At 38.1% G+C, this 22,829-nt stretch overlaps 1 protein-coding gene across 7 annotated transcripts in view; it reads right to left on the reverse strand.

Annotated features, from left to right (window-relative positions):
• The window catches only part of CEP295 (centrosomal protein 295), a gene marked incomplete at its 5' end in the record, with an annotated part of 63,021 nt that extends 56,879 nt beyond the window's left edge, over nucleotides 1-6,142 (reverse strand). For all 7 annotated transcript variants that reach the window (XM_081266732.1, XM_081266727.1, XM_081266729.1 and 4 more), the window contains 3 exons: nucleotides 476-676; nucleotides 1,495-1,625; nucleotides 6,007-6,142. In XM_081266732.1, coding sequence (XP_081122858.1) covers nucleotides 476-676; nucleotides 1,495-1,625; nucleotides 6,007-6,142 — 468 coding nt within the window. The remainder of the gene's footprint in view (nucleotides 1-475; nucleotides 677-1,494; nucleotides 1,626-6,006) is intronic.
• Nucleotides 6,143-22,829: the final 16,687 nt, after the last annotated feature.

A 22,829-nucleotide genomic window follows, 5' to 3' on the forward strand; every position in this document is an offset into this window, starting at 1 on the left:
ATCTACCTTTCCTTTCTGCAAGTCATCAAAAAATTGTTATTATTTGTGAATGAAATCCAAGGATATGTAATACACCCAACCATACATGTTTAGAGGTATAAGGAATGACATTGAAATTAGAAATCTAAATTTATTCCACTGAATCTGTCCAAAATGCTTGAGATAAACAACTTCTGATTCATAAGGTGATTATTTAATTTATACAGGTAAGAAAGAACTGGAAGAAAATACTGCTAATTTAAACATCCCAGAAAGATATGTTTTACTTGACATAACTTACTAGGGGAAAGACAGTACTATTTTCAAATTAAATTAAATTGATTAAAAAAAATAAAAAAACAAAAAAACCCAGCAAGCTCAGGCTGACCAAAACAAATTGTATACATGAAAATACTTTTATAACCCAAGCATTCAACAAATATAATTTACTTTTAAATGACATTACTGCCACAATCTGATAGTCAAAGAAACTCACATTTTCTTTGGCCTGTCGATGTCCCTCTCCCATATTTCTTAAGCTTGCCAAATACAATTTTTCCAAGTTTCGTATTTTCTGAGTTTGTGATACTTTCCATTCTGTCCTTAGCTCCTCTGCCAAACGAGCAAAGTGCTGATTTCTCCTCTGCTTTACATCTTCTCTTATCTGTAAGGCGATATCCTTTTCTTGTTCTCGAACCTAAAAAATGAACATTTAATGAATTATGTGAAGGAGGCTTATTGAAACTCTTTTGAAAAGCTATCTGAAAATAGGAACTCAAATGAATTCTCATCAGGCCCATCAATTCTTCTGAAGACTCATCTTAAGTTCTTTGTAGAAGAGAAAATCCTAACAACGTCGAAAAAATAAGAATCTCAAGACTACTTCAAAGGCCTTTATTTGTATTGTTTTTCTCCCCTATACCTTTAATGGAACTGTTACTATCACTCTAATAACCTATAAAAGGTTAAAATGGTAAATATGATTTAATGAAATTCACAGCCCAAAGAAGCAGAGATAGAGCCAGATGAGAACCCCATTTCTGTGGTACATCATCACCAATTCTAGACAGAATAGCATGCTTCACAAAGACTTACCTACATTATTCTAGACAGCTAAAAAAGAACAATCTACAATCTCTATTAAATTTGTCTCAAAAACAAATAATTGTTTCAACAAGTCTTCTGGGAAATCATTCTATGTTCTGTTCTCATCTGCAGACAATAGATCATTTAAAAAATATTTAAAGACCTATTTTCTAATGTTTATTTAATCAAATAATACCTATCTTCCAACTATCCCCCAAAATATTTATCATCTCACCATATTTTTCAAATGTTTCAAAACTAGTTAATATGAAAGAACCAGGGCTCTTTTTTTTTTTTTTTTTAACTGCCAGAAGAGGCTTTTAAGTACAATTAGGACATTCTGATGCAAAATCAAAACAAAACATAAAAACCTAAACAGTTTGGAGAGACAAAGAAAGACTTTAAAGCTTTATTCAGAAGAAATCATACCTGTAGCAATCTTAGTTTTCGTCTTCTTTCATAATCTTCCTTCAAAATTAAGGCTTCCTCATTGGGACTCAATCTCAGCTTGCCAGCATTTACCTTTCTTTTCATTTCTGTATACTTCAAATATAAAGGATCTGAATTTTTTAAAAAGAAAAATGTCTATAAGGATATATGCCATTGAAATAGAGCAGCAAGGATTAAAATAATTTTAAAAATTCATATTTATAGAGGGCTGTATATAGGCAAATAAAATAAATTTTCCAACTTGTTTGCAAATAGCAATTATAAACCCAACACTTAGATCAGTGCTTCTCAGAAGTGAGGGAAAAGACCTAACTTGTCCTTGATGAGTATTTTCCAGAGTTTACTTAGTTTAAATGTAAAATAGCAGAAGATTTAAAAAGATATGTTGGCAGCGAACAAATGTTTCCATAATATAGTTTAATACTTTAGAACTCTTGACAACCTGCTGAAAACAGTGAGACTGGTATAGCATAGTAAAGGGCTGCTGGTCACTTGATTCAGCTCCCGGTTTCTTGTTTATCTCAATTACAAAGCATCACTGTATCTGATGGGATCACATCAATTCCATGGGCCATACAATTCATCAATAATAAATAATTCATCAATAATACAATGGTGTGGTTTTAAATGGATGACTATTTTTAAAAATCCTTTCTAGAATAATTGAATGTGTCAGTGTTTCGATTTCCGGGTGTATTTTTTTTTTAATATCTATCTTATCTATTTATTTTAGTTGTTGATGGACCTTTATTTTTTATTTCTATGCTGTGCTAAGAATCAAACCCAGTGCCTCGCACATTCCAGGCAAGCACTCTACCACAAAACCACAAACCCAACTCCATTTCCTGGTATAGTCTTCTAAAACTATTTTTATACTCAGGCAGGTAATCTCCCACTCTTCCCCAGTTTTTAATATACCTCTATATGGGTAAAATGGAAAGGGGGGGGCAAGTTAAGAATCTGTAGACTGTAGAATCTGAAAACCCTTAAGTAATTCTGATATCAACTTGTTCATGTTACTGCCACTTCGAAAAATTATACACTTAACATCAATGCAAAACCATGATTTCATCTGAGACACGTCAACACTTCTCAAGTCTCTTCAACAATAATCAGGGAGGTAAACTGTGTTACTGGATAGAACATCTTTCTAAAGCTGGCATAAGACTAGCTTCCTTCATGAAGCTGCCCTCTAATAATTCCTGCTCCACTCATTCACTCACCCCTAACTTGCCCATTGGTAATATATATTATCTATACATTTATATGGGACTGAATTCTATATTGTTTAGGTATGACCTACTCCAGTTTTCTGTTAATTACAGTCTGCCACTTTATGGATCAAGATTCCTAACAATTGAAGGATGGTGTTGTGATCTAAAATATGTTAATATTCAAATAAATATGAAAAATAAAAACTACTTCAGGTGCTATGAATGATAGTTTTCTCAATCAGGTGCAAACAGAATAGGTGCTGGCAAACTATGGGTTTAATACTTTTTCTGTGAATTCTCCATCAGAATGTAAACTCAGTGAAGACATATAGTATTATTTACTGTTTCATATCCATAGTCTAAAAACAGTGTCTTGAACCTACATAGGTACTTCAGTAAGTGTATTGACTGAATGACATTCAGCGAATTACTTCATGTAAAGTACTACATAAATACAGTCAATTAGGATCTTCCACAGGACTCTTGCACCTAAAAATTTTTCCCAATGCATCTTAGTAATTTGATACTCCCAAGTGTTTGGTAATGATAAAATGCTAACTATCTCATCTTATACATCTTTTAATCAGCTTTCTCGATGCTGTGACTGAAAGACCCAATCAGAAAAACGGTAGAGGAGGAAAGGTTTACTTAGGGATTCAGGGGTTCAGTACATAAGTGGCTGGCTCCATTACTCGGGGATCTAGGTGAGGCAGTACATCATGGCGGAACAGCATGACAGAGGGAAGCAGCTCTCTTGAGAGACATCACTCTGCAGATACAAAATATGTACCCCACAGCCATGACCCTCAATGAACCACTTCCTCTAGCCACACCTCACCACCTCCAGCCAACACCCAGTTAATCCCATCATGGATTAATTATCTGATTAGGTTAACGTTATAGTCCAATCATTTCTCCTCCAAACCTTTTTGCATTATCTTACATATCAGCTTTTGAGTGACACCACATCTAAACCACAACAATACCCAAAGAAATAAAGGCCTCTGGATTAAAGGACTTGCCTAAGTGACAATATCTAGTGGCAAAGCTAAGAAAATCTGGTTTCCTTATTCCATTTGGCTTCTTGACTTTCTGATATGTGGACTGAAGAAGGTTTTATTTAAGTTGTTTTTTATGAGTGAGGATGAAGAATAAGAAGTATGGAGAAAAAAACGAGTAAGACTAAATTTAGTCTTCCACATGTGTTTTTTTAATTTGTCTGAAAAATTCACTCATATTCAAAATATTATAATTAATTATTGGTAAATCTCAAAATATGACTGGATGGAGAAAAAGAAAAAGTGTGTGTGTGTATGTGTGTGTGTGTGTGTAAAAATAATTTTAAAATGTCACTGAATGGAAAAAAAAAGCCAGATACAAAAAAGAGCATATAATAAAATTCCATTCATATGAAGTTCAAAAACAATGGATTCAAGACAAATCCATAAGGACAGAGGTTAAAACAGGGATTACCTTTGTGGAAATTAATGACTTGGAGTGGGACACAAAGGAGTCTGCCTGTAGTATTCTATATTTTGATCTGTATGATGGTTAAACAGGTATACAAATATGTAAAAATTCCTCAAATGGAATGCTTAGATCTGGGTATTTTATTCTAAATTACACTCTAATATAAAAGGATAAAACTAATTTTTCACATTCTTTTTGAGTATTCATCATCATTTGTCAGAGGATTATAGTTATTTTTATCTATGATATGATAGAATCACTTTTTTCATGCATAATTTAAAACTGTTAAAATTTATTTGAAAATAATTTTAATTACAATACACCTTTCCTCAGTTTCTACAAATGTCAATATCGTACATAACCACAACACAATGACCAAAATCAGGTGATGAATACTGGCCCAATACTTTGAGTTTTCTCAGCAATAGACCTCTCTTAGGTCTACTGACACTACCATTGACACTGGCTGGGAGCATGGCCTCCATGTAAATAGAGTTCAGAATGCAAGAAATGAATGTCTGTGGGTTAAATTCTCATGATTGACAGGTATCCTCTAATATGGAACAGTTCCTTACTCTTTTCAAAACCCCAATATTTAAATTAAAAAAAAAAAAAAAGAACACCAGCCGGTTTTTTAGTTCAGCATCCTCAATTTAAATTCATCTAATCTTTACTTGTGACTAGGCAGAGGTTGTGCATTTCTGGCAAAAACACTACATAATTAAGTTCATCCTGACTTATCAGGATGATATGTCTCACTACTTGTGATGCAATTTTGACCACTTGGTTAAGATGGTGCCTATCAGATTTCTCCACTATATTTATTATATTTCTTATAAGTGTCTGATATAGTAGAGGTTATATAAAAAAAAATCATGTTTTTCACCATACTTCTGCCTACTTACTTTTAATAGCCATTGACAATTATTGTCCGAATCAATTACTATAGTGTTTAACAATAAATGTTATTTTCTATTTACATTTTTCCTTCTATGCCTACCAAATGGAATTCTACTTTGGACGTTTTCCCTGCTGCCCTATTTCTACTTGTCTTGTAAGATCTCAGACTGAGAATAAAACGGTACCTGGCACATGGTAAACACAAAATACCAGACTTTCACCACGCGGGTTCAAGATCCACCGCTGCCACTTATTAGAAGACGACACAGGGCAAATCACTTAAATAATTTTGGTCTCATTTTCTTAAATTGTTTAAGGGAAGTAATATCTTCCCCAACAGGTTGTTCTAGTAATTATGTGACTTACTCAATGCGAAGCCTCCAAATGCATTTTGTATTAAAGACTCAACACTGTCACTGTTTTAAAATTGACTCTGTGACCGAATACCAGAGAAATTTAAGGGTGGCAGACCCCAAAAGAGATCTGCTCTGCAGAATACGACTCCAAACAGCTACCAGGATTCCGACCACATCCACAAGTGATTTGCACGAAGTGGCAGCAGCAAACACCCCCAGTCTCCCACCCCGCGGCGTGGAAGCTCAGGGGCGGGGGAGGCAGCGGGGGAGGCAGCAGGGGAACCCCTTGAGAACCCGCCCGGGGAAGGCGCGCAACGCCACTCGTGCAACAGGGCCAGGAGCAGCCCGGGCCGCACGCGTCTCCTATCCCGTGCGCTCAGTACACCCGCAGCCTGACGGCAGCCGAGGCCCGCTGACTGCCGACACCCGAGATCCGCGGGCCGGGCTGCAATCGGGGGCTTCCTTCCTTGGGTGCACACCCCCTGCGTCTGGGCTTCCGGGCGTCGTGCATACCCAGGGCGGCGGGGAGACAGGTGCAAACCCTCACTCACCTGTAAACCGGGAGCCCGAAGCCTGCAGCCCCGGCTCAGAAGAAGCCGACTCCAACAGCGTCGGCCGACCAGCTTCCCAACAGCCGTTTGTGCGCCTGCGGAGCGGCCATCGCCAAGCCCTCGTCACTTCCGTCATTCAAACCGCCCGCCAATGGCGGGACCAAACCGCGGAATCCCGCCCGCTCCTGCCCCTGTTGGGGCCGCCGAAAGGCCGCGCCTGATGGAGCCCCGCGCAGGCGCGCCAGTAGGCGCGCCAGCAAGCGCGGCCCTACGTGGAGGCCTATTATTTCTCAGACCTACTAGGACTTGAGGGCTTACTGTCCTTCTCAGGACTCGCTCCTTTCACAGGTCCCGAAACGGAAGTTCCGAAGGGGAAGCTGTTTGCCCAGAGCTATGGGAGTGACTTTGGTGTTAAGATTCCATCTTGAAGGTGGGCTATCTGGACAAAGGGATGAATTCCAGAAATATATAGGAAACAAAATTAACAGTACTGGACAAACGATTACATGTGAGGTTGAGGGACAGTGAAGTTACTCTCACAGGCCACTAGCTTGTGTAGCATTGTTGATTACTGATTGTCAAGGAAGCAATCAGAAATGGTAGTTAAGTGGACAAGATAATGAGCTCAGGTCTGTACATTTTGGAATTCATGTGCCTTTGGAACATCTAACAATGTAAAGTAGATAAATGCGTTCAGAGAGCGTCTACAGAAATAACTGGTTTAAGCATATACGGGTTTTATTTTGTGAGTAAAACCAAAAGCTAGAGGAGTGGATGGAGCGGATCACTTCAGAAGAATCTGCAGCATGAGAAGGCATTGACCTAAGAACCAAACTAAAGAATACCAAACTTAAAGACAGGAATTGAAGGGAGGAACTCTCAAGTACATAAAGAAAAAATAGTGTGATCCCATCTCAGATTTATTGACCAGGAAGCTGAGAGTTTCAATGACTCGGCCAAAAGAACATATAAGTAAAGAGTGGAACTAGGACTAGAATTCATGTTTCTTCCCAAATACTTGGGTTTTTCTTCCCTGCCCTCCATCTGTCACATTCATCTTGATGAATAATTATATTGATTCAGACTTACCCTTCCACACCCTAGAAGATGTGCCTATTATTTCATGTTTTGGCTAGGTTTAGTGCAGGGCCATGATTTCCAAAAGCACTCTGCAGTTTCCCCATCAGGGTATTTGTGAGTTCCTATTGAAATCAGCTGTTAACGAGGCTCTCCAATGAGTAAACTTTGAGTCCCTTGAGAACTGTGAGTGGATTTTGTTCAGGTGCCTGGCATATAGACCTTCTCCAATGTTTGTCGACCAGCTGATGAATGAACAAATTATATGCTCTACTTCCCTGCTGGCATCCTGGGAAGAAATTCCACAAATGGAGATATGAATGGAGACTTGTTCTGTTTTAAATAGGAGGCAATGAGGAATCAATGGCCAATGGGCTTAGAGTCAGAATGTCTGGTTTAGCATCATAACCCATACTTTCTAGCAGTGGGACCTTAAACGAATGACTCTTATTTTCTGTTTTAGTTCTCTTCTCCTCCCCTGACCCCTTTTCCTCCTTTTCTTTTTCTTTTTGTTTGTTTGATGCCCACCGAGCTCCATCCCAGCCCTTATTAAATTTTGAGACAGGTTCTTGCTAAATTGCTGAGAGTCTCAAATTTGCTATCCTTCTGCCTCAGCCTCCTGAGTTGCTGGGATTACAGGCATGGGCCACCATGCTCTGCATCTGTTTGGGTTGTTTATTGCTGCAACCAAACTACCCTGGAATGTCCAAAATGATTCACTCATGTCAGATGACCATTGACATTGGCTATTACCTGAGAACTCAGCTGGAACATGTGTGTGTGTGTGTGTGTGTGTGTGTGTGTAGTTGTAGATAAATACAATACCTTTATTTTATTTATTTTTGTGAGGGGCTGAGGATCGAATCCAGTGCCTCACATAGGCTAGGCAAGCACTCTACCACTGGGCTACAACCCCAGCCTTTAGCTGGAACTCTTGACCAGAGCATCTATGTGTGCCCTCTCCATTGGATTGAACAACTCACTGTCTAGTGGTTTGGTTTCCAGAGGGAGTATGCTAAAATTGGGCATTCTCAAAGAAAGTAGAAGCTACAAATGCTTCTGAAGGTGATGCTGAGGAGAAGTTGTAATAAGTTCTATCACATTTTATTTGCTAAGTATCATAGGGCCAGCCCAGATTCAAGTGAAGGGGAAATGAACTCCATCTCTTAATGGAAATAGTGACAAAGATCTTGTGGTTATTTTAACCCACCACTGTTCTCTTAGTAATACTTGAATTGCCCTCTTCATCGGGTAGTTTTGTGACTCAAAAAGCAAGAAACATATGAGAACATTTTGCAGACTCTACAGGGCTATACATGTGTTAGGTAAGCAGCTATTTTATTTATATATATATATATATATTCCATCCAGCATCTTTCTCTCCTCCTCTGGTACAGATCTAGCCCTTTAGGCATGTGACACAGACTGGAAAAATTGCAATCTCTGTTTGTCTTGATATTGTGACTGATCTAAGGATGGGTATATGACCTAAAGTGGGTAAACAGAGTCATAGGAATTGTTTCTGGAACCAGCAGAAATGAATATATTCTTCTTGGGCTTATATTAATATATGAAACTAGAGCTTCTCAATATGGTTTGACTATGAGTTCTCCCCAAAGCTCCTGTTTAATTCATAAATGTTTGGAGATGAAATTAAGAGATTATGAGAGTTGTAATTGAATCAGTGGATAAATCCATTTGATGGATTAATAATTTGAAAGGAGTACTGTTTTTGGTGGTAACTATAGGCAAGTAGAACATGGCTGGAGGAGGTGTGTCACTGGGAGCATATCCTTGGGGATTTTATTTTGTTCCCATGGCTTCTCCTCTCTACTTTCTGGCTTCCATGAGCAGAGCAGCGCTCCTCTTCCATGCCCCTTGACCATGATGTTCTGCCTCACTTGCGCCCAGAGCCCACCACAAACTGAATCTCTGAAACTGTAAGCCAAAATAAACTTTTCTTCCTCTAAGTTGTTCTGATCAGGTATTTTGGTCACAATGATGCAAAACTGACCAACCCACATTCCCCACAAGCTGATCTGAAAGAATGAGTCTGACACCCAGCAATGAGTATGGAAAGAGAATCCTGACAGTGTTCAAATTCCCAGATCCAGCTATTCCTGAGGTTGGTGATATGCCTGCTCATTCTGTACTTTAATGACAGGAGCTATTTAAAAGAAGCTCTAGATTTATGTGTAAACCTATATAACATATGGGCATCTTGGGAGTTAGAATAGAATATTGCTTAAGATCTTGGGCCTAGAGTCCAACTGCTTAGATTTAAATTTCTGGCTGACCTACTCTATATAACTTTGAGCTAGTGACTAAACCTCCCTAAAAGTCAGTTTCCTTACCTGTGAAAAAGATGTAGTAAAAGTATCTAAAGGTTGTTGTGAGGTTTAAAGCTAAGACAGTGCCTAGAACAAAGTGTTCAATAGTTTGCTATCCTTTTGGGGGTGATTATATTTTAATACATTTGTTTCTGATTATAAGATGAAATAAAACTTTTAAAAGTGTTTATTGGTGTTTGGGGTTTGATTTTAATTAGATCCTTGTACATTAGATACCTAGGGAGAAGTAGGTATGTTTAGCTTCTAGTGTTGTTAACCCATTTTAAATTAATGAACAATTAATAACTAGAATCAAGAGGAAGAATTGCCCCTTGGCAGTAGTGTCATTAGTGTGACTGATTTCCACCTAATGCTGCAACCAAAGCTGTTTAGGGTGGAGCAGTTTGTTTATCTGATGGTAATGGTTTCACTGTTCTGATTTCACTTTAATCCTAGTTCACATCAAGTATGAGAAACTAATATTTAAGTGGGGAGTAACCTCAACAATTCTTACATATAAAATCCAAAAGGAAGAGGATCCCAGAAAGAACAGAAGAACTTCATCTATCTGTCAACTACCCGCTTTCTCCCTGGCATAAACACAAGAGCTTTACAAGAGACAATATCTAGATAGGAGTGAGCTTAATTAAAAGTACATGAGAGGAAAGATGGGCTGAATAAGACTCTTAAAAACTTATTTGTGAAGGGTGGAGCAGGTATTGAACAAAAAAAATTGAGTCATTTTCTGAGAGGAAAAAATGAAAGGAAAGAATAGGGAAATTTATTATTTTGTTTCATTTTTTAAATCTTTCGTGGCATATTAATATGCTGCCTCTCAAAATCACTGATATATAGTAAATCAAAAGTATGTAGACTGTGATCTACATGCTTAAAAAGACAGGGAAGTCTAGATAAAAAGGAGATAATTTATAACCCAGAAAAGCATATGGCAGTCAAGTGTTTGATAGGGTGGGGAGATTTTCAGGTTAGTCAGAAGGTATGGGTTTGAACTTATGCTTGACTAATAGTTAGCCTCTCTAAAGCTCAGTTTCTCTCTATAAAATTGGATAAAGATACACATTTATTGGTACTCCATGTGCTAGAAATGTTAATATCCATCTCATCCTATATAGCAGATGTAAAGATTACATTTTAAAAACTTAAGTTAGGCACAGTGGCACACACCTGTAATCCTAAGGTTCAGAAGGCTGAGGCAGAAAGATTGTAAGTTCAAAGCCAGCCTCAGAAACTTAGCAAGGCCCTAATGAGACTTGATGAGACTGGGTCTCAAGAAATAAAAAGCGGGGCTGGGGATGTGGCTCAAGTGGTAGTGCGCTCACCTGGCATGCGTGCGGCCCGGGTTCGATTCTCAGCACCACATACAAAGAAAGATGTTGTGTCCACCAATAACTAAAAAATAAATATTAAAATTCTCTCTCTCTCTCTCTCTCTCTCTCTCTCTCTCTCTCTCTCTCTCTCTCCTCTCTCACTCTCTCTTTAAAAAAAAAAAAAAGAAAGAAATAAAAAGGACTGGGGATGTAGCTCAGTGGTTAAGTAACCCTGGGCTCAACCCCCAACACAGGGGGCAGAGGAAACCATTAAGTTTTAAAAACAAATTAGGAAAATAGAAGCTTAGAAGTCTATGGGATCTATGGTCTATGGTTTGGCTATCAGAACAGACTTAGGGCATTAACTTTCATGCTACCATTTATTTGTTACTACCACTTGACCTGCTTTAATTTACCCAGTACAAGAATCATTACTATTTGTGTGGTGTTCTCTTCATCCAACATATTTCCAATTATCTATAAACATAATGGCAATTAGCACATTTTCTACCCAAAGTGTGGCCCAAGGACCAGGAGCATTGGCACCAACTGGGATCTTGTTAGAAATGAAGACTCTTAGGCCCTGCCCAAATCTTGATCAGGATCTGTATTATTGCATTTTAATTAATTAATTTTTTATGGCTCTGGGGATTTAACTCAGGGCCCCCCACATGACAGACAAGTATTCTACCAGTAAGCTATACCTCCAGCCTCTAGAATCTATATTTTAACTAGATTTAAACTGCGCAGCCACAGTTCGTGCTCCCTTTAGTAGTTGAGAGGTGCCACTGAGCACAGAGTCCTGTGAGAAGGAAGGAAGCTCAATGCTTGGCTATTTGGGGATCAAATGATGACACTATATTTCCTAGCTACAATTTTAGTTTTCTGATTGGATCATGGCAGACCCCTCAGCATGAGTCTCCTCTTTCCAACACTTATTTCCTAGAGTCAGTAAGACCTGTTGCTATTCAAAGTCATTCTTTTTAGGAAATTTTATCTCTGTGTCATCCACCCGATCAGTGTCATCTGTACCTTTGCTCCAGGCCTCAGACACTGTGTGTGATTCTCTTCACCCATCTCTCTGTGTTTTTGTTACCAGCCATTTTGCCTTCCCTTCCTCCTACTCTTACTTCTACCCCAAACATTATTTATTCCCCTTTCTCAAAAGCCTTAAAGTCTTCCTATGTAAATTTTCTAGGGTTGCTCTAACAAAGTTCCACAAACCAAGTGGGTTCAAATGGGAGATATCTGTTGCCTCACACTTCTGGAGGCTGGGAGTCCAACAATCAAGATCTGTTGGCAAGTCCATGTTTCTTCTGAAGGCATGAGGGAAGGGTCTGCTCCAAGCCTCCTAGCTTCTGGTAGTTCTTGAGTTACAGATGTATCACCCTGATCTCTGCATTTCGTCTCACATAGCACTCTCCCTGTGGGTGCCTGAGTGCCTGGATCTCCCCCTTTTAATAAGGACTTCAATCATACTGGATTTGAGGTCTCTTCATACTCTAGTATGATTTCAACTAATTATATCTGCAGTGACCCTATTTCTAAATAAAGTCATATTCTGAGGTCCTGGGGCTTAGGCCTTCTACCTATCAGTTCTCAAGAGACAAAATTCAATTAATAATGCTTCCTCTAGAAGCAAGTGCAAAGATCATAAAATACATGACAAAACTCCATTTGTTCACATAGTCACAACTCAGAATTTCACAGTACAAGATCATAATATTGTGGATGTGCAAATTATGTCAGATTCTTTGCGCCTTGTTAGTGTGGGATCAGTGTGGTGTGGATCCAAGTGTTGTTCTCTTCCTTTTAGCATGCCTGCTGTTCTGCTTGCCTAATATGTGACCATCAAGCCAAGTATGTGTTGCTAAGTGGTAGGATAAAATGCCCTTCCTTCATGTCTACAAATCCAAAACGTATTCATCTTTCAAGGCTGAGGTAGTCTTTCAAATTCTAATATCTACTATTGAACTGAGCCCTTATGTTGCCAGGTGTTGCATAGTTCAAGTGGCAGAGCCAGGGTTTTTACTCAGATATTTCTAACACTTGAATATATAGTCTTTGAATTTCTCTCTGCTTGCTCTATTGTATTCCACCCCATCCCAGTAACTCAATAAATATTTACTGTATAAATATGTGAACCATTCTCTGTGATTTGTGTTCCTCCTCCAGCCAGCTAAGATCTGTCCATGTCTCAAACTTTCTCTTAACATTAATGATGCCTTTTATCTTGAAAGAAATCACCATGTCTAATTTATCTTTTATTTCTTCAGTGCTAGGAAGAGCATAGTATTTGAACCACAGGCAGCCTTCAGTAATTATCTGATGAACAAATGAAAATATGTATGTACCCATGTTCGGGTTGTAAACAAGTCAAGATGGCGCCTGGCACTTTGCTAGGAGGAGTGGTTTGTGAAGTAACGCCAGCGAGCCATTAAGATAATAGAGATTCCTAATGACTGACTGCTGTGTCTAGATTATGTCAATTAAGTTAAGCTGTGTGTAATCATTAAGATGATGATTCCTTATTGGTTGACTGCTATACCTAGTTTATGTTAATTAAGATAAGCTGTGTGTAATTAGTTATGTATATATATCCCTACTGTCCTACAATAAAAGGCTCCCACTGTATCAACCTTCACAAGTTCCTGTCACTTGCCCCCCCCCCCCTTAACTTGCCCAGCCAGACTGCGGCATACCCACAAATATTAGACATCAGACTTATCTTTTATATTGTAATATGACCTGATCTCAAAAATAACTCTGGGCTTTAATTTGTTGGCCAGCAGGAAATCTTGTTTCCTATATGTTTAAAGTGATAAAACTTTGGCTGTAAGAGTGGCCCTGGTATAACACTTTTACTTGACTTGTTCCTAAAGGAATGGCATTTGATAACCCTATTTTCAAGTTAAATCATTGAGAATGATCTTACCACCATTTCCTTCCAGTATTACCCATCCTAGAACCACCTTTTATAGAGGACCTAGGGTCCCATCCAGCTTGTTCCATCTCTCTCAAACCGTCTCCATAGGTTCTACATTTGGGCTCGTATTGACCTTTCCTCTTTAGATAAAGCCCATATTCTAGTTTTGTGAGTTGAATAGCTCATCTCCCACAGTACTTCTCAGGTTACAAGTACCAATTTCCCCCCCCCCCCCAATTTCTTCTCAAATCCTAAGGCTTCACTACTGGGATTCCACTTTGGGAATTTTTACCAAGTCCTCCAATAGGGACCTATCTAACCTGTGCATTCTCTTCTCTGCTTTACTAAAGAGCTGAGGACTGTGCTGATCTCATCAAGCCACCAGGCCCCAGTGAGAAGGTAGGTGTTCCTTTTCTGCACATGCCCTTCAACACTAGTTATAGCACACCACTCTTAGGGAGACCTAAAAGAAAAAACAAAACCATTACATGTTCTGTGACTTCCCAAGTATTTCATTGAGAGCAGAATTATCATCATCATGTTTATTCTACAGATGAGAAAGTTCATGCTCAGAAAGGCCAAATTGTTTGCCTGGTACTACACATCTTGCTAATAGCAAGAGTGGCATTCAACCCCTGTGGTTTCATTTGTTTTTTGTTGTTTGTTTGTTTCTTATTTTGGGGGGAGTGGGGGGTATCAGGGATTGAACTCAGGGGAACTCAATTACTGAGCCACATCCCCAGCCCTATTTTGTATTTTATTAAGAGACGGGGTCTTACTGAGTTGCTGAGAACCTCGCAGTTGCCTGAGGCTGTCTTTGAACTCAAGATCTTCCTGCCTCTGCCTCCTGAGCTACTGGGATTACAGGCATTTGCCACCATGTCCCTGGCTGCTTGTTTCTTTTTTGACCCAAATCTAAGATTCTTTATGTCAGCATGTTAAAGAGGGCACTTTTTGGACTAGAACATTTTACATATTTCCATTCAAGACCTATGTTCCAGTTTTACTGTATCCACCTAGAAGATGATACTCTTAGACAATTGTGATTTTTTAGTGCAAAGGAAGCATTATTGGCACTCATGCCTCCTTATCTTCACCCTTAGAGCAGTGAGGAGCGCCCTTTATGGCTCACCATTATGGCTAACTTCCCATCAACTTTTCTGACCCTTCTCCTGCTGTAAAAGTAGTCTACACTATGTCTCATAATTCAAACTAAAGGATTCACATGCTACTCTTTTTAGACACACATTTGCATTTTAAGAATGACCTTCTAAGACTTAGAATAAGGAAGAGGGTAATGGGCCAGATATAGATGCTCTCACATGTATATGATGGTGGCAGGACCAATAGTAGAAGGTGAAGGAGAACTTCAGATGGCCCTCTGAACAAAATTTCTTCAATTTATGCTGAGAAAATGGGTGAAAATTAAAATGTCTGCCACTAGAGGACAGAAGAGTCAAACTTTGGAATATTTTGTGTGCATGGGAAGCCATGGGAATTTTTACTTTTCCTGCTCTCACAAATTGCCCTAGGTTATATACAAAAGGGACCAGTGTCTCTAGAAATAAGAAAAAGCCAAGGCAGCATCATTGCTATTGATAAGAGGGTGCTCCCCCATCATCTCTAAGTGTGCACAGCATACCAGGCCTGCCCCAGGAAGAAAACAGACAGCAGTCTCACATAAAAACAACCTAGCCATAAGTATCTATTATGCGCCAGGCAATTGACTGGGCATTTTACCTATCTTGTCTTTTTGATCTTCAGAACAGTTTTCTGAAGCAGATTTTTAAATTTTTTTACATTAATAATTTAATGTGAATTATTAATAGAATTGCAGTTTCTCATAGATGAAAGAACAGGCCTATAAAAGTTAAATATATCGCTCAAAGGCAAGCAACTTAAGTGGCAGATTTGGTCTTTGAATTGATGTTTGAGGGGTAGACACCATAAGGGGGGAGTCTTGAAAGGATTTGAAATTAAGTGATAAATGATTTAATGTCTCCAAAAGGGCTTCAGGGAGGGGCCTGTCTTCAGGTAGTAACTCTAAATGAAGAAAATAGTTTTCAGTAAAGTATTTATTTATTGTAAAAAATAATCTACACAGAATATTGTAAAGAAAGCAAAAACTTCTAAATCTCATGTAGTAAAGCACTTTAAACAATTTTTGTTTAAAAATTCTACTACACCATTTTTGTTTGTTTGTTTGTCTTGCTTTTTATTTCAGATGCAATATCATGTAGATAAATACAGAATTTTCACTTTAAATTTTAATTACTTTGTTCTAGTTTGTTGTACTTAGATTCATACTTTCTTAGGCATGTATCAAGTACCTACAAGTAAACTTTTCATTAATTTTCATGGTTTTTACCATTATAAATAATTGTGTAATAAATATTTGTATCTACTTCTATCGAATATATAAGCTCTTTTATTAATTGGATTCTATTTTATCTGCCTTAGTCTAACAGTTGTCCTTTATTTTTCCCTTGTCATCTTTTCCCTTTTAGTCATACCATTTCTTAGAAAACTAATGTGAGATAATAACTCTCATCTTTAAAAAAAAAAGTCCTTGAGATCATTCCACCTCCAGTGATAGTCCTTTTTCTTTGCTTCCTTAGACAGCTAGAATGTTAGAAAGAGTTTCATTTTTGTCAATTGCACTTTGTCTCCTACATCTCTAGAACACACTCAACTCATTTCCCTCATGGGTTTTTCCAAACAGTTTGTGGCGAGTTACCAGTGGTAACTGACCTCCCTGTCGACAAACCCAGGACTCTGTCCTTACTCATCTTTCTAGACCTGTGATCAGCCTTGCACTCATCAATTATTCCTTTATTTCTTGAACCTTGTTATTTGCCTTCCAAGATACCTCTCTCTCAATAATTTATCCTGTTCATTGGCTACTGCTTATTTATTTATTTTTTTAGTTATACATGACAGTAAAATGTATTTTGGCAGAATATACATATATAAAGTATAACTTACTCTATTAGGTTTCCACTCTTGTGATAATGCATAATGTGGAATTACCTTGGTCGTGTATACAAACAATAAGGCTAGGAAAGTTATGACAATTAATTCTACTGTCCTTCCTACTCCCCTCCATTACCCTCTGTTCTGTCCAGTCTTTTTCCATTATTCCCTCCTCTTGGCTACAGCTCTTCAGTCTCTTTTGCTGGTTTCCCCATCATCGTTCTAACTCCCAAGTTTTAGAATATCCCAGGGTTCAGTTCTCAGGCCTTTTTTCTTCCCTTTCTACATTCATTCCTTAGGCAATCCCATGGAGTCTCAGGACTAAATTCTATGGATATCATCCCAAATGCATATCTTCACCCTAAACTTCAGATCTATAACCCAGATTTTAACCTGACATCTCTACTAATATCCAAATTCAACATGTTGGAAGCCTCTTGATTTCTTTGACCTTACCTCACCTGACTTCTCCTCCTATGAGCTTCCCCATATCAATAAATATGCTTCCCAGCCATAAATCTCAGAGTCATTCTTGACCTCTTTCTCTCTCTTACAACTCACAGCTTCTCTGTCATGAAATCCTGAAGATGCTATCTTCAAAACATATCTGAAATTCAACTACTTTCCACTGCTTTCTCTGCCCTTCCCCCATCACATCTTACCTGGATTATTATCACTTCCCAAAGTGGTCTTTCTGCCTAGACTTCTGCTGTCCACCCATCCAGCAGCCAGAGAGTCTTTACAAATTAGAATCATAGCTCATTGCTGCTCTGCTCAAAGCCTTCCAATTCTGCTTGTCTTATTGACAGTAAAATCCCACTGGCCCTATCAAGACAGACATGGCCCTACATGATTGCAGGCTGCCATCCCCACCCCACCTCGCCCCACATTTAGCCAGCCCCAGCTTCTACCACTTTATCCCTCCCTCTTACTGCTCCGGAATCACTGGCTTCCTGGATGACCCTTATACACACTAATATGCGCCTTCCATTGTATCTCCTCTTCCCTTGGCTTGTAGTCATCTCTCCACTGACATCTCCATGCTCTGCTTCTCTACTTTGTTCACATCTCTGTTCAGTTGCATCCTCATCAGAGAGAACTTTCCTAATCATGCTGTAGGAACAGCCCATTCCATCATCTATTGCCCTAACCCTGCTTTATTTTTCTCCACCCCCCCCACACACACATGATTTGTCATTTGTCTTCTCTGATCATAATGTTTGCTTCTTGAAGTCACAGATTTTTGCCTATTTTATTCCCAGCTGTGTTTCTAATTCCTAATTTAATGCCTCATATACATAAAGGCTCAAGACAAAAGAGTAGGAGATGGGGAGTGAGGGGAAAGTGCTGAAGAGTAATATTGGCCAAATTATATCATGACATTGTGTATTGTGTACATGTATGTATACGCAGCAACTCCCATCAGTATAATACAATTATAATGCACCAATAAAAATTATGGAAAAAATAAGAAAAACAATGGAATTTAGCCTTATATGAGGTGTAGGAAGGAAAGAAGGGCTGGGAATTAGCAATTAATCAACCTTTTATTAAATCTAGTATCTCTCATTGTTTCTTATTATAACACTGTTAATTTTAGTCTTACGTACAATTCATGGAAATTTCCTTAGTCCTTTATGTCATGACATGACTTTCCATTTCATGATGAGTAACTAATCAAGGAATGCAATTAGTTTAATAGGAAATGTAAAATAAAAATACGTTATCAGCTTATAAAAGGAGGTTATCATCATAGATAAAATTCTGTACTTAAACATTCCTAATATTTTTATCATAATTCACTTTGAAAAAACAAGATATTTTTAACTTACTGTAAACCCCAAAATGGAATCAGACTGGAAATGAAATATCCAATTTTTAAACAAGCATTATTGGGTCCTTCTATGTGCTAGATGTTACATTATTCTATCCCCATGCTATCCCTGTGAGATAACTACGTCTATTTTGTAGATAAAAAATTCTGATATGACTGCCAATGTTTTGAAACATTTAATTTACAAGTAGGCAAATAAGAGTTAGTACTTAACTGTGATTCTAAAATGCATGTTTCTTTTACTAAACTACATTGCTTTAGTGAAGAAATATTTTATAAGTATTCAAGCATATTAGATTATACTTATTCACATAATGTACTATTTTATTAAGATGCAATGTCCATGATTTTATTATATATAGGAATCTCAGTTTTCAAGCCATGCATGGAGGCACGTGCCTGTAATCCTAGCTACTTGGTAGGCTGAAGCAGGAGGATCACATGTTTAAGGCCACTAGCCTCAGCCAATTTAGTGAGACCCTGTCTCAAAACATACAAAGAATTGGGGAAGTAACTTGGTGATAGAGCACCCTTGGATTCAATCTCCAACACTGAGAAAAAAAAGAAAAATAAATAAATGTCTGTTGAATGAATGAATGTTCATCTTCTTGTGCAAATGTCTCCCTAGGGTAGATTTCTGTGAGTGAGATTATTGATTCCAAGGTATGAATCTTTTTTTTTTTTTTTTGATATAAGGATCTCCCGATGTTGTCAGCCTTGAACTCCTGGGCTCCAGTGATCCTCCTGGCTCAGCCTTCTAGCTAGGACTATAGCTTTGAACCACTCCAAGGTATGAATCTTAAAGGTATATTCCCATTAACAGTTCACATTGTGGTTCTGCTGGCCCATACCTCACCAAAAAGGATTTTGTCAATATTTTCACCTATAGTGAAATTATTATTATTTTTTTAGTTGTAGGTGGACACAATACCCTCATTTTATTTTTATGTGGTATTGAGGATCGAACCCAGTGCCTCACGCATGATATGCAAGTGCTATGCCTCTGAGCCACAACCCCAGCCCCCTTACCTTTAGTATTCTGATAGGCAAACTATTTTTAATTAAATTTTAAAATTATTTGCATATTTTATGGATATGTTTATCATCCATTTGTTGTGCGTTGTTTGTGTGTATTCCTATATTGTATCATCTGTTCATCTTTCTATTGTGATCATTTACTTATTGATTTGTTCATTGTATATTAAATCTTGAAGTGACTAATATTTTCTTCCAGGTTGCCATTTGTCTTCACCCTTGTTTTTTAGTGTTTGTCAAAAAGAAGTTACGATTTTTTATGCAGTCGAATGCATTAATTTTCCCTTGAGCTTTTTAAAATTTCCTCATTAAGAATATGGGTATGTGGGGCTGGGGATGCGGCTCAGGTGGTAGCGCGCTCGCCTGGTATGTGTGAGGCACTGGGTTTGATTCTCAGCACCACATAAAAAAAGTAAATAAGTGAAATAAAGGTATCGTGTTCAACTACAATTAAAAAATAAATATTGTAAAAAGAAGGTATGTAAATGAATATGTGAATATTGAGCCCACTCAGGCTTTCTTGGTAGTGTTTGTTAAGCAGATTCTTTCTTTTAGATAAATGTCTCACTACCATACTATATCATGAGTTAAGGTAGAAGGAGGTGGTATAGTATTACTTGGCTCATCAAACACAATCCCTTGAGGGGCTGGGGTTGGGGCTCAGTGGTAGAGCGCTTGCCTAACATGTGTGAGGCACTGGGTTTGATTCTTAGCACCACATACAAATAAATAAAATAAAGGTTCATCAACAACTAAAAAAACATACACACATAAAAAAACATACAGTCCCTTGAATCTGAGAAGTAGGAATGCTATGCCAAGGCAGATTGTCATAAAACAAATTACTTGGGGAGTTCAGGGAGGGGTGAGCTGAGACAGTTGCTAAACATCTATGCACAAAGCAGATACCAACAGGAGAATATTATGTAGTTCCTGGGAGCTGTGCGCTCACATAATTCTGCTCAAAGGAGAGACATGTAAATGAACACCATTATACAGTTCTGGAAAAGTGGAAAAGTTTACATTGACAGGGTTCTCAGCTTGCCAAGCCATATATCCACCAGACTTGGTATTTCCCTTCCCCTTTTGGCAGTATTGGCTGACACCATGAAGTGCTGCCATATGTATGCACAGGGAAGGCAGGTGTCTTCTTATCTGCCCATTCCATGCGTGTCAGGTACTAAAGATATCCTCTGGTCCAGGAGGAACATTTTCTGGACCCATCTGAATGGCATAAGCTAGGATAGTGCTTCCCATTTGTTGTGGCACAGATGGGTTAAGGTGTACTAAAAATATTTCTCTCCAACAGTTAAGGCCTCTGGCATAGGGCTGGTGGTCTGAATTCCCAACCGGAACTCTTTAAACTACTGTTTGTACAGTATGGGCATCTTCTGGGAGTCTGTAGAAATGCAGACTCTGAGACTTCTTTTTTATTAAATTATTTATTTATTCTAATTTGTTATATATGACAGTAGAATGCAGTTCATTTCACATTACACATATAGAGTACAATTTTTCAAGTCACTGATTATACACAAAATATTAGCACACCATTCATGTCTTCATTCATGTACTTAGGGTAATGCTGTCTAACTCATTCCACCACCTTTCCTAACCCCATGCTCTCTCCCTTCTCCTTCCTCCCCTTTATCCTATCTAAAGTTCCTCCATTCCTCCCCTGCTCCCCTACCATCATCATTATGAGTCAGCATCCTCATATCAAAGAAAACATTCGGCCTTTGGTTTTTTGGGATTTCCTTACTTCACTTAGCATTATGTTCTCCAACTCAATCCATTTACTTGCAAATGCCATTATTTTATTCTCTTTTAATGCTGTGTAATATTCCATTGTGTATATATACCAAGGTTTCCCTATCCATTCATCTACTGAAGGGCATCATTCCACAATTTAGCTATTGTGAATTGTGCTGCTATTGATGTGGCTGTGTCCCTCTAGTATGCTGTTTTTAAGTCCTTTGGGTATAAAACAAGGAATGGGATGGCTGGGTCAAATGGTGGTTTCATTCCAAGTTTTTCAAGGAATCTCCATACTGCTTTCCAGATTGACTGCACCAATTTGCAGTCCCACCAGCAATGTATGAGTGTGACTTTTTCCCCACATCTTTGCCAACACTATTGTTGTTTGTGTTCTTGATAGCTGCCATACTGACTGGAGTGAGATGAAATCTTAGTTTTGATTTGCATTTCTCTAATTGCTAGAGATGTTGAACATTTTTTTATTTGTTTGTTGATTGATTGTATATCCTCTTCTGAGAAGTGTCTCTTCAGTTCCTTGGCCCGTTTTTTGATTGGGTTATTTATTTTTCTTGTGTTAAGGTTTTTGAGGGCTTTATATATTCTAGAGTATAGTGTTCTAGCTGATATGTGTGTGGTAAAAATTTGTTCCCAAGATGTAGGCTCTCTATTCACCTCACTGATTGTTTCTTTTGCTGAGAAGAAACTTTTTAGTTTGAATCCATCCCATTTATTGATTCTTGATTTTAATTCTTGTGCTATAGGAATCTTATTAAGGAAGTTGGGGCCTAATCTGACATGATGGATATTTGGGCCTACTTTTTCTGCCATTAGGCGAAAGGTCTCTGGTTTAATTCCTAGGTCCTTAATCCACTTTGAGTTGAATTTTGTGCATGGTGAGAGATAGAGGTTTAATTTCATTTTGTTACATGTGGATTTTCAGTTTTCCCAGCACCATTTGTTGAAGTGGCTCTCTTTTCTCCAATATATGTTTTGGCACCTTTGTCTAATATGAGATAACTGTAATTATGTGGGTTTGTCTCTGTGTCCCCTATTCTGTACCATTATTTTACAGGTCTATTTTGGTGCCAATACCATGCTGTTTTTGTTACTATTGCTCTGTAGTATAGTTTAAGGTCTGGTATAGTGATGCTACCTGCTTCACTCTTCTTGCTAAAGATTGCTTTAGCTATTCTGGATCTCTTATTTTTCCAGATGAATTTCATGATTGCTTTTTATATTTCCATGAGGAATGTCATTGGGATTTTGATTGAAATTGCACTGAATCTGTATAGTGCTTTTGGTAGTATGGTATTTTGACAATATTAATTCTATCTATCCAAAACCAAGGGAGATTTTTCCATCTTCTGAAGTCTTCTTTAATTTCTTTCTTTAGCATTCTGTAGTTCACCTCTTTTGTTAAGTTGATTCCCAAGTTTTTTTTTTTTTTTTTGAGGCTATTGTAAAATGGGTGGGTTTCCTAGTTTCTCTTTCTGAGAAATTGTCACGGATGCACAGAAATGCCTTTGATTTATGGGTGTTGATTTGATATCCTGCTATTTTGC

Source organism: Spermophilus citellus (assembly GCF_964194105.1).
Source record: "Spermophilus citellus genome assembly, chromosome: 2".
NCBI lineage: Eukaryota > Metazoa > Chordata > Mammalia > Rodentia > Sciuridae > Spermophilus > Spermophilus citellus.